Genomic DNA, 12,209 nt, shown 5'->3' with positions numbered 1-12,209 from the left:
AAGCATCAACTGTGACTCAGTTTTCTTGGAAAGTTCCTGTAACACTGTTACTGCCTCTTGCTGAAATGTTGGACAGAACTCACCAGGGAAGCCATCTGGACCTGGAGAAATATATGAGCAAAATTTTAATCTAATGAGTACAGGGCCAAACTCATTTACTATGGGGCCACATTCATTTACTGCCTCTAGAGTAAACACTGATATGATATTTTTCCAAGAATTTGCTCATTTCGTATAAAACTTCAGATCTGCTGGCATGGAGGTGACATTGCTATTCCCTATATCGTCTTACTTCCTATAGGATTGAAGTGTAACATTCCATTCTGTATTCTGACACTTTTCATTTCCTCGTCCATCTTCAGAAGCTAGGTACAAAGAACAAAGTGAGGCAGAGTAACAAAAGAAACAGCAAAATCAATGAAAAGGGAGAGTGGGCAACAGTCAGTGAGCACACGGAGTACAGCCATGACAGGAAGTTAACAGAGTACAGCCTCCACAGACAGTGAGCACAGCCTCCACAGGCAGTGAGCACAGCCTCCACAGGCAGTGAGCACAGCCTCCACACGCAGTGAGCACAGCCTCCACACGCAGTGAGCACAGCCTCCACACGCAGTGAGCACAGCCTCCACAGGCAGTGAGCACAGCCTCCACACGCAGTGAGCACAGCCTCCACACGCAGTGAGCACAGCCTCCACAGGCAGTGAGCACAGCCTCCACAGGCAGTGAGCACAGCCTCCACACGCAGTGAGCACAGCCTCCACACGCAGTGAGCACAGCCTCCACAGGCAGTGAGCACAGCCTCCACACGCGGTGAGCACAGCCTCCACACGCAGTGAGCACAGCCTCCACACGCAGTGAGCACAGCCTCCACACGCAGTGAGCACAGCCTCCACACGCAGTGAGCACAGCCTCCACACGCAGTGAGCACAGCCTCCACACGCAGTGAGCACAGCCTCCACACGCAGTCACACAGTGAGCACAGCCTCCACACACAGTGAGCACAGCCTCCACACACAGTGAGCACAGCCTCCACACACAGTGAGCACAGCCTCCACAGACAGTGAGCACAGCCTCCACAGGCAGTGAGCACAGCCTCCACAGACAGTGAGCACAGACTCCACAGACAGTGAGCACAGACTCCACAGACAGTGAGCATAGTGAGCACAGCCTCCACACACAGTGAGCACAGCCTCCACAGACAGTGAGCACAGCCTCCACAGACAGTGAGCACAGACTCCACAGACAGTGAGCACAGCCTCCACAGACAGTGAGCACAGCCTCCACACACAGTGAGCACAGACTCCACAGACAGTGAGCACAGCCTCCACACACAGTGAGCACAGCCTCCACACACAGTGAGCACAGCCTCCACAGGCAGTGAGCACAGTGAGCACAGCCTCCACAGACAGTGAGCACAGTGAGCACAGCCTCCACAGACAGTGAGCACAGCCTCCACAGGCAGTGAGCACAGTGAGCACAGCCTCCACAGACAGTGAGCACAGCCTCCACACACAGTGAGCACAGCCTCCACAGACAGTGAGCACAGCCTCCACACACAGTGAGCACAGACTCCACACACGGTGAGCACAGCCTCCACAGACAGTGAGCACAGTGAGCACAGCCTCCACAGACAGTGAGCACAGCCTCCACAGGCAGTGAGCACAGTGAGCACAGCCTCCACAGACAGTGAGCACAGCCTCCACACACAGTGAGCACAGCCTCCACACACAGTGAACACAGCCTCCAGAGACAGTGAACACAGCCTCCACACACAGTGAGCACAGCCTCCACACACAGTGAGCACAGTGAGCACAGCCTCCACAGACAGTGAGCACAGCCTCCATAGGCAGTGAGCACAGTGAGCACAGCCTCCACACACAGTGAGCACAGCCTCCACAGACACTGAACACAGCCTCCACAGACAGTGAGCACAGCCTCCACACACAGTGAGCACAGCCTCCACACACAGTGAGCACAGCCTCCACACACAGTGAGCACAGCCTCCACACACAGTGAGCACAGCCTCCACAGGCAGTGAGCACAGCCTCCACAGGCAATGAGCACAGCCTCCACACACAGTGAGCACAGCCTCCACACACAGTGAACACAGCCTCCACACGCAGTGAGCACAGCCTCCACAGACAGTAAACACAGCCTCCACACACAGTGAGCACAGTGAGCACAGCCTCCACATGCAGTGAGCACAGCCTCCACAGACAGTAAACACAGCCTCCACACACAGTGAGCACAGTGAGCACAGCCTCCACAGACAGTGAACACAGCCTCCACACACAGTGAGCACAGCCTCCACACACAGTGAGCACAGCCTCCACACACAGTGAGCACAGCCTCCACACACAGTGAGCACAGCCTCCACAGGCAGTGAACACAGCCTCCACAGGCAGTGAGCACAGCCTCCACACACAGTGAGCACAGCCTCCACACACAGTGAGCACAGCCTCCACACGCAGTGAGCACAGCCTCCACAGGCAGTGAACACAGCCTCCACAGGCAGTGAGCACAGCCTCCACACACAGTGAGCACAGCCTCCACAGACAGTGAACACAGCCTCCACACACAGTGAGCACAGTGAGCACAGCCTCCACAGACAGTGAACACAGCCTCCACAGGCAGTGAGCACAGCCTCCACACACGGTGAGCACAGTAAGCACAGCCTCCACACACAGTGAACACAGCCTCCACACACAGTGAGCACAGCCTCCACAGACAGTGAGCACAGCCTCCACAGACAGTGAGCACAGCCTCCACACACAGTGAGCACAGCCTCCACAGGCAGTGAGCACAGCCTCCACACACAGTGAGCACATCCTCCACACACAGTGAGCACATCCTCCACACACAGTGAACACAGCCTCCACACACAGTGAGCACAGCCTCCACAGACAGTGAGCACAGCCTCCACAGACAGTGAGCACAGCCTCCACACGCAGTGAGCACAGCCTCCACACGCAGTGAACACAGCCTCCACAGGCAGTGAACACAGCCTCCACAGGCAGTGAACACAGCCTCCACAGGCAGTGAACACAGCCTCCACACGCAGTGAGCACAGCCTCCACAGACAGTGAACACAGCCTCCACAGACAGTGAACACAGCCTCCACACACAGTGAGCACAGCCTCCACAGACAGTGAGCACAGCCTCCACACACAGTGAGCACAGCCTCCACACACACAGTGAGCACAGACTCCACAGACAGTGAGCACAGCCTCCACACGCAGTGAGCACAGCCTCCACACGCAGTGAGCACAGCCTCCACAGGCAGTGAGCACATCCTCCACACACAGTGAGCACATCCTCCACACACAGTGAGCACATCCTCCACACACAGTGAACACAGCCTCCACACACAGTGAGCACAGCCTCCACACACAGTGAGCACAGCCTCCACAGACAGTGAGCACAGCCTCCACACGCAGTGAGCACAGCCTCCACACGCAGTGAGCACAGCCTCCACACACAGTGAGCACAGCCTCCACACACAGTGAACACAGCCTCCACAGGCAGTGAACACAGCCTCCACAGGCAGTGAACACAGCCTCCACACGCAGTGAGCACAGCCTCCACAGACAGTGAACACAGCCTCCACAGACAGTGAACACAGCCTCCACAGACAGTGAGCACAGCCTCCACAGACAGTGAGCACAGCCTCCACAGACAGTGAGCACAGCCTCCACACGCAGTGAACACAGCCTCCACAGGCAGTGAACACAGCCTCCACAGGCAGTGAACACAGCCTCCACAGGCAGTGAACACAGCCTCCACACGCAGTGAGCACAGCCTCCACAGACAGTGAACACAGCCTCCACAGACAGTGAACACAGCCTCCACACACAGTGAGCACAGCCTCCACAGACAGTGAGCACAGCCTCCACACACAGTGAGCACAGCCTCCACACACACAGTGAGCACAGACTCCACAGACAGTGAGCACAGCCTCCACACGCAGTGAGCACAGCCTCCACACGCAGTGAGCACAGCCTCCACAGGCAGTGAGCACATCCTCCACACACAGTGAGCACATCCTCCACACACAGTGAGCACATCCTCCACACACAGTGAACACAGCCTCCACACACAGTGAGCACAGCCTCCACACACAGTGAGCACAGCCTCCACAGACAGTGAGCACAGCCTCCACACGCAGTGAGCACAGCCTCCACACGCAGTGAGCACAGCCTCCACACACAGTGAGCACAGCCTCCACACACAGTGAACACAGCCTCCACAGGCAGTGAACACAGCCTCCACAGGCAGTGAACACAGCCTCCACACGCAGTGAGCACAGCCTCCACAGACAGTGAACACAGCCTCCACAGACAGTGAACACAGCCTCCACACACAGTGAGCACAGCCTCCACACACAGTGAGCACAGCCTCCACACACACAGTGAGCACAGACTCCACAGACAGTGAGCACAGCCTCCACACGCAGTGAGCACAGCCTCCACACGCAGTGAGCACAGCCTCCACAGGCAGTGAGCACAGCCTCCACACACAGTGAGCACATCCTCCACACACAGTGAGCACATCCTCCACACACAGTGAACACAGCCTCCACACACAGTGAGCACAGCCTCCACAGACAGTGAGCACAGCCTCCACAGACAGTGAGCACAGCCTCCACACGCAGTGAGCACAGCCTCCACACGCAGTGAGCACAGCCTCCACACACAGTGAGCACAGCCTCCACACACAGTGAACACAGCCTCCACACACAGTGAGCACAGCCTCCACACACAGTGAGCACAGCCTCCACACACAGTGAGCACAGCCTCCACACACAGTGAGCACAGCCTCCACACACAGTGAGCACAGCCTCCACAGGCAGTGAGCACAGCCTCCACAGGCAATGAGCACAGCCTCCACACACAGTGAGCACAGCCTCCACACACAGTGAACACAGCCTCCACACGCAGTGAGCACAGCCTCCACAGACAGTAAACACAGCCTCCACACACAGTGAGCACAGTGAGCACAGCCTCCACATGCAGTGAGCACAGCCTCCACAGACAGTAAACACAGCCTCCACACACAGTGAGCACAGTGAGCACAGCCTCCACAGACAGTGAACACAGCCTCCACACACAGTGAGCACAGCCTCCACACACAGTGAGCACAGCCTCCACACACAGTGAGCACAGCCTCCACACACAGTGAGCACAGCCTCCACAGGCAGTGAACACAGCCTCCACAGGCAGTGAGCACAGCCTCCACAGGCAGTGAGCACAGCCTCCACACACAGTGAGCACAGCCTCCACAGACAGTGAACACAGCCTCCACACACAGTGAGCACAGTGAGCACAGCCTCCACAGACAGTGAACACAGCCTCCACACACAGTGAGCACAGCCTCCACACACAGTGAGCACAGCCTCCACACACAGTGAGCACAGCCTCCACACACAGTGAGCACAGCCTCCACAGGCAATGAGCACAGCCTCCACACACAGTGAGCACAGCCTCCACACACAGTGAACACAGCCTCCACACGCAGTGAGCACAGCCTCCACAGACAGTAAACACAGCCTCCACACACAGTGAGCACAGTGAGCACAGCCTCCACATGCAGTGAGCACAGCCTCCACAGACAGTAAACACAGCCTCCACACACAGTGAGCACAGTGAGCACAGCCTCCACAGACAGTGAACACAGCCTCCACACACAGTGAGCACAGCCTCCACACACAGTGAGCACAGCCTCCACACACAGTGAGCACAGCCTCCACACACAGTGAGCACAGCCTCCACAGGCAGTGAACACAGCCTCCACAGGCAGTGAGCACAGCCTCCACAGGCAGTGAGCACAGCCTCCACACACAGTGAGCACAGCCTCCACAGACAGTGAACACAGCCTCCACACACAGTGAGCACAGTGAGCACAGCCTCCACAGACAGTGAACACAGCCTCCACACACAGTGAGCACAGCCTCCACACACAGTGAGCACAGCCTCCACACACAGTGAGCACAGCCTCCACACACAGTGAGCACAGCCTCCACAGGCAATGAGCACAGCCTCCACACACAGTGAGCACAGCCTCCACACACAGTGAACACAGCCTCCACACGCAGTGAGCACAGCCTCCACAGACAGTAAACACAGCCTCCACACACAGTGAGCACAGTGAGCACAGCCTCCACATGCAGTGAGCACAGCCTCCACAGACAGTAAACACAGCCTCCACACACAGTGAGCACAGTGAGCACAGCCTCCACAGACAGTGAACACAGCCTCCACACACAGTGAGCACAGCCTCCACACACAGTGAGCACAGCCTCCACACACAGTGAGCACAGCCTCCACACACAGTGAGCACAGCCTCCACAGGCAGTGAACACAGCCTCCACAGGCAGTGAGCACAGCCTCCACACACAGTGAGCACAGCCTCCACACACAGTGAGCACAGCCTCCACACGCAGTGAGCACAGCCTCCACAGGCAGTGAACACAGCCTCCACAGGCAGTGAGCACAGCCTCCACACACAGTGAGCACAGCCTCCACAGACAGTGAACACAGCCTCCACACACAGTGAGCACAGTGAGCACAGCCTCCACAGACAGTGAACACAGCCTCCACAGGCAGTGAGCACAGCCTCCACACACGGTGAGCACAGTAAGCACAGCCTCCACACACAGTGAACACAGCCTCCACACACAGTGAGCACAGCCTCCACAGACAGTGAGCACAGCCTCCACAGACAGTGAGCACAGCCTCCACACACAGTGAGCACAGCCTCCACAGGCAGTGAGCACAGCCTCCACACACAGTGAGCACATCCTCCACACACAGTGAGCACATCCTCCACACACAGTGAACACAGCCTCCACACACAGTGAGCACAGCCTCCACAGACAGTGAGCACAGCCTCCACACGCAGTGAGCACAGCCTCCACACGCAGTGAGCACAGCCTCCACACGCAGTGAACACAGCCTCCACAGGCAGTGAACACAGCCTCCACAGGCAGTGAACACAGCCTCCACAGGCAGTGAACACAGCCTCCACACGCAGTGAGCACAGCCTCCACAGACAGTGAACACAGCCTCCACAGACAGTGAACACAGCCTCCACACACAGTGAGCACAGCCTCCACAGACAGTGAGCACAGCCTCCACACACAGTGAGCACAGCCTCCACACACACAGTGAGCACAGACTCCACAGACAGTGAGCACAGCCTCCACACGCAGTGAGCACAGCCTCCACACGCAGTGAGCACAGCCTCCACAGGCAGTGAGCACAGCCTCCACACACAGTGAGCACATCCTCCACACACAGTGAGCACATCCTCCACACACAGTGAACACAGCCTCCACACACAGTGAGCACAGCCTCCACAGACAGTGAGCACAGCCTCCACAGACAGTGAGCACAGCCTCCACACGCAGTGAGCACAGCCTCCACACGCAGTGAGCACAGCCTCCACACACAGTGAGCACAGCCTCCACACACAGTGAACACAGCCTCCACAGGCAGTGAACACAGCCTCCACAGGCAGTGAGCACAGCCTCCACACACAGTGAGCACAGCCTCCACAGACAGTGAACACAGCCTCCACAGACAGTGAACACAGCCTCCACACACAGTGAGCACAGCCTCCACAGACAGTGAGCACAGCCTCCACACACAGTGAGCACAGCCTCCACACACACAGTGAGCACAGACTCCACACACAGTGAGCACAGCCTCCACACACGGTGAGCACAGCCTCCACACACAGTGAGCACAGCCTCCACACACGGTGAGCACAGCCTCCACACACAATGAGCACAGACTCCACAGACAGTGAGCACAGCCTCCACACACAGTGAGCACAGCCTCCACACACAGTGAGCACAGCCTCCACACACAGTGAGCACAGCCTCCACACACAGTGAGCACAGCCTCCACACACAGTGAGCACAGACTCCACAGACAGTGAGCACAGCCTCCACACACAGTGAGCACAGCCTCCACACACGGTGAGCACAGCCTCCACACACAATGAGCACAGACTCCACAGTGAGCACAGCCTCCACACACGGTGAGCACAGCCTCCACAGGCAGTGAGCACAGCCTCCACAGACAGTGAGCACAGCCTCCACACACGGTGAGCACAGCCTCCACACACAGTGAGCACAGCTCTACAGCAGCTCCTTCAGAGTGGCCAACACCAGCAGCCCTGAGTCACCCTAACAGTCAGTTTTTCTTATTTCAGGCCATGCTCTCCCATCTTCACCTGCTCAGTAGTTTGTGACTGGCTATGACATTCTCTTTAACAGAATCAGTTGTTGGATGCTGCTTTGGAAATTCTCTTATTACAAGCTAAGTGAGCAGAGTGTTCCCCTTGCCTGTTCCTCCCACGGGGACCACTCTTCAAGGTTGTGTGCTGTCTAGTGCTTGAAGCCAGGTTGTACATAAACTGGCAACTGTTCTTCAGTGTTAGCTGGACACAGATATACGCCTCATCACATGGATCTTAAAACGCCTATAAGGAAAGACCATGCAAGACTTGCTAGGGCAAAGGCTTAGCATCTGTTTAGACACCTCTTGTAATCTCACCTTCACTGTCTGTAAGCTGTTTTACAAGTCTGTACATTTAAAGCTATAGCAGTACACACAGCCCATGATCACAGAAAGGCCTGCTGCAGGATGCAGGAAGGATGTTCATGATGACTGTCCTGCTATAAATACTGGCCACCTTCACGTATATTAAGCTAGTTAACTTCAGAGCTGCCAAGGGAAGAACCTGTGTACCCTGGCAGAACGTAGCAGAGTAAGTATTTCTTCAAGCTTTTTTGAACTTCCCCTTCCCTTCACACACATACACACACACACACACACACACACACACACACACACACACACACACACACACACACCATCCCCTCCCTTCAAGGGAAGAACCTGTGTACCCTGGCAGAACGTAGCAGAGAAAGTATTTCTTCAAGCTTTTTTGAACTTCCCCTTCCCTTCACACACACATACACACACACACACACACACACACACACACACACACACACACACACACACCATCCCCTCCCTTCTTTATGCTAGTCAGGCAGATGCTTAGGCACACCAACACACAAGGCATGAGGCCTCTTGAAAGCACAACACTAAAGTATACTAGCTTTGTCAATGACAAGGTTGAAGCTAATTTTCTAGCTGCCCCACCTGCAAGGCTGAAAGAATCAAAATCAACACAAGCCTGGCAAGGGCTCCTTCTAACCTCTCAAGTCTCAGTCTCTGCTGGAGGCTGTCTACAACTACACCACAGAAAAGGCTCCTCACTCTCACCATGATGCATGGATACTCAAGAGAGGGAGGGCAGTGTGTGTCCTCTTCCTGCTGCTGTCTCCCAGATGCATGAAGTTCATATGAATGAATGGTGAATGAATGAATGAATGAATGAATGAATGAGTGAATGAATGAGTGGGCTGAGGCAATGGCTCTGAAATTTCCTGCAGAGCATACATGAAGCACTATAATTGCACATGACTTGCTAAAATATGTAGGAGAGGCTTCCTTCTCCCCAATTGTCGTCCTCAGCATACATTTGGAGCACAAACTGCAAGCTCATTCCCGCTTTCTTCCCACCAAGGGTGAGGAGCAAGGCCTGACCTAATTATAAGAGCCTTGCTGAACAGCCAGTGCAGAGTAAGGGAAAACATGCAAGACCAGCAAGACCCCTAAGATCAGAACTGAGGGCCACCTTGGAAGGCAGGTACCCAGAAGACATTAATCAGACAGACACACTGCAAGCCAGACCAAGCTCCGGTCACACAGCTTCTGTACTGGCTTTCTCCGGTGAGAACCCCCCAAACAAAGCTCATAGGCACCATCTCTATGCTCTCAAGTCTAGCTCCCAATTCACAGTTATGGCTTTGTATGGTGGGCACCCTGGAGCACAGCTGACCAATAAGTACTATCCTCACGTACCCAGGCCTAGCTCCCACCTGCTCTTGTCACTGCTAGAGAAGAACTTTCAGTCATAGCTTCCATGCTCACACACAGATATCCTGCCATGGCCTTACAGGAGCCTACCACTTTACTACTTCATTCCTCCATCTATCACTAAGAAACCAGGAGTCAGAGGGCCTGGTGAGCCAGCTGGGATCCCTGCATCTCCCACCCAATTAAATGCCCAGGACTGGCATAGATGGCCATTTTCCACAAGCCAATCCCTATTCCCAGACAGCAAGACCAAGACTCTTCTGCAGGGGAGGCAAGCTCAGGCAGGATCCTCCTTCACATACATATAATGTCAGCTATACAGGACACCAGCAAATATGAGACTAGAGTTCCAGGAAAGCCCTCCATGCTGTCCTCCATGTCTCTCCCATACCCCAAGCCATTTCCTCTATCAATCTCACCAAAGAATGCTGGGAACTCTGCTCCTTGTATAGAGATACATAGGGCAATCCCAGATATGACTCTCCCTGCATCAATCACTCCTAGAATTGGTTTACAATCCAGTAAACCATTCTCTACTGTGGCCATTGGCCCACACCAAGGTCCAATCAGCCCCATGGTTTAACCTAAGAACATGCACGTACCATCCAGGACTATGAGAACAAGAGGAATACATGCCCAACACCTTGTGATTATCCACACAAACACATGAGCTCATTAAACAATCTCAAGACCACACCATACCATCCCCACCTTGAAGCCTAGGAAACAGGTTCATGGCGCCCAGGCCCTGGACCCAATTAGCCCCCATCATCTAAGACCATGGTGACAAGGCTCTCCTCTGCTCACTTATAGAGACTGTCTTCTGACAGAGGCCTCTACATTCACTTACTACCAGACCCTTCCATGGCAGGTCTCTGCCCCACCTCTTACTACCTGAGGCCTTCTAGGCAGGACCCCTGTTCTTCATTGCCCCAGACCTTTCCATGACAAGGTTCTCACCAGCCCCTCATTAAATCAAGCCATTCTATGACAAAACCCATCCCCCTACTACCTCAGTTCCTTCAATGGTAAGGTCTGCCCTGCCCCTCACTATCTCAGGCTATTCCCTGGCTATCAATTCCTTATCTGAACCAACCCCAAGTATACTCAGGGCCTTTCCTTCATTGGCCTTAAATATATGCCAAGAATATGCCTTACATCCCTAACTAAAACCAAGTATAATACCTGAACAATGTGGGTTCATAAATGCAAGATTAAGAGTGAATGACCCCACCTCCAAATACCTAGCAAACATATACGGTGGCCAGCAAGAGAGCAGAACTGCCAAGTATTGTGTGGGATGAAAAGATTCAGCCCCAGAAGACCCGCATCATTGTACCCAGGATGGGTGGCATATACTGTGACCCCCTGACCCTGACCCTACCCAGCCTGCACCCCCAGCATGCTGCAGAGCTACAGGCAGGTCTGTGGCATAGGCGCAGGGGTATCTGTAATTCCCCGCCTCTTTGCCTCCTACATGACTTGGGCTCCACTCTTGTCCTCCTCCACCCAACAAACAAACAAGGCTCAGAGAATTAAATACTACAGTTCTAGCATAACCCTGTGAAAACTACGTGGGAACTTCTGTATACACACAGCATGCCTTGCCGTCCTCTGGGCTGTGGTCACTCACCCAGTTACCTTGGTTTACCCTTCTTGGCTGCTTAGCCCTTCTCGTCCTCCAGGTCTGCATAGCATCTGCTCAGAGATCTGTCACCCACCCAAAGCCAACTGTAGAACCAGGTGGCTGCTTACTGTGCTACACCACCCTCCTACTGGGATGCACTAGGAGACTGCTGCCTATCTATTCAAAGTGACACCCCCAAGATCTTCCCACCCGCACCTGCAGCAGGCCCTGTGTGGTCATGCCATCAGTATGGGTTGGTCGAAGCTTCATGCTGCACCTAGGGGAACTTTCCTGAAAAGCACTACAGAGTGCCCTCCTCAAAGAGGTACCCTCAAATAGACCCCTGTGTACTATTTCCCTCCCTGCCAGGAGGGAGCCAGAGAGCAAAATGTCAATCATTAGGAGATGGTAACAATTGTTTCCTAGGACTGACCTGGTGGCATCCATTCCTGCCCTCCACATGGACAAGATGTAACCTTTGCATAAAAACACCACAACAGAGATACTCACAGCCCAAGTGGCTACAGGAAAGTGCTGGCTCAGAGCCTCTTACCTGGTAAAATTCCCGAAGCCAGTTCTTCTGCAGGTTTTCTGGCTGTAAATTAAGAGAAAAGGGGGAAATTAGAGCA

At 54.7% G+C, this 12,209-nt stretch overlaps 1 protein-coding gene across 3 annotated transcripts in view; it reads right to left on the bottom strand.

Annotated features, from left to right (window-relative positions):
• Inpp5a (inositol polyphosphate-5-phosphatase A) overlaps nucleotides 1-12,209 on the bottom strand; it is a 190,360-nt gene that overhangs the window by 115,905 nt on the left and 62,246 nt on the right. For all 3 annotated transcript variants that reach the window (XM_006230486.4, NM_001108923.2, XM_063269679.1), the window contains exon 2: nucleotides 12,134-12,175. In XM_006230486.4, coding sequence (XP_006230548.1) covers nucleotides 12,134-12,175 — 42 coding nt within the window. The remainder of the gene's footprint in view (nucleotides 1-12,133; nucleotides 12,176-12,209) is intronic.

This window comes from Rattus norvegicus, chromosome 1, assembly GCF_036323735.1.
Source record: "Rattus norvegicus strain BN/NHsdMcwi chromosome 1, GRCr8, whole genome shotgun sequence".
In the NCBI taxonomy this organism is placed as follows: domain Eukaryota; kingdom Metazoa; phylum Chordata; class Mammalia; order Rodentia; family Muridae; genus Rattus; species Rattus norvegicus.
Note: the sequence above shows the minus strand (reverse complement) of the source record. Positions and strands in the feature narration are given on the sequence as shown.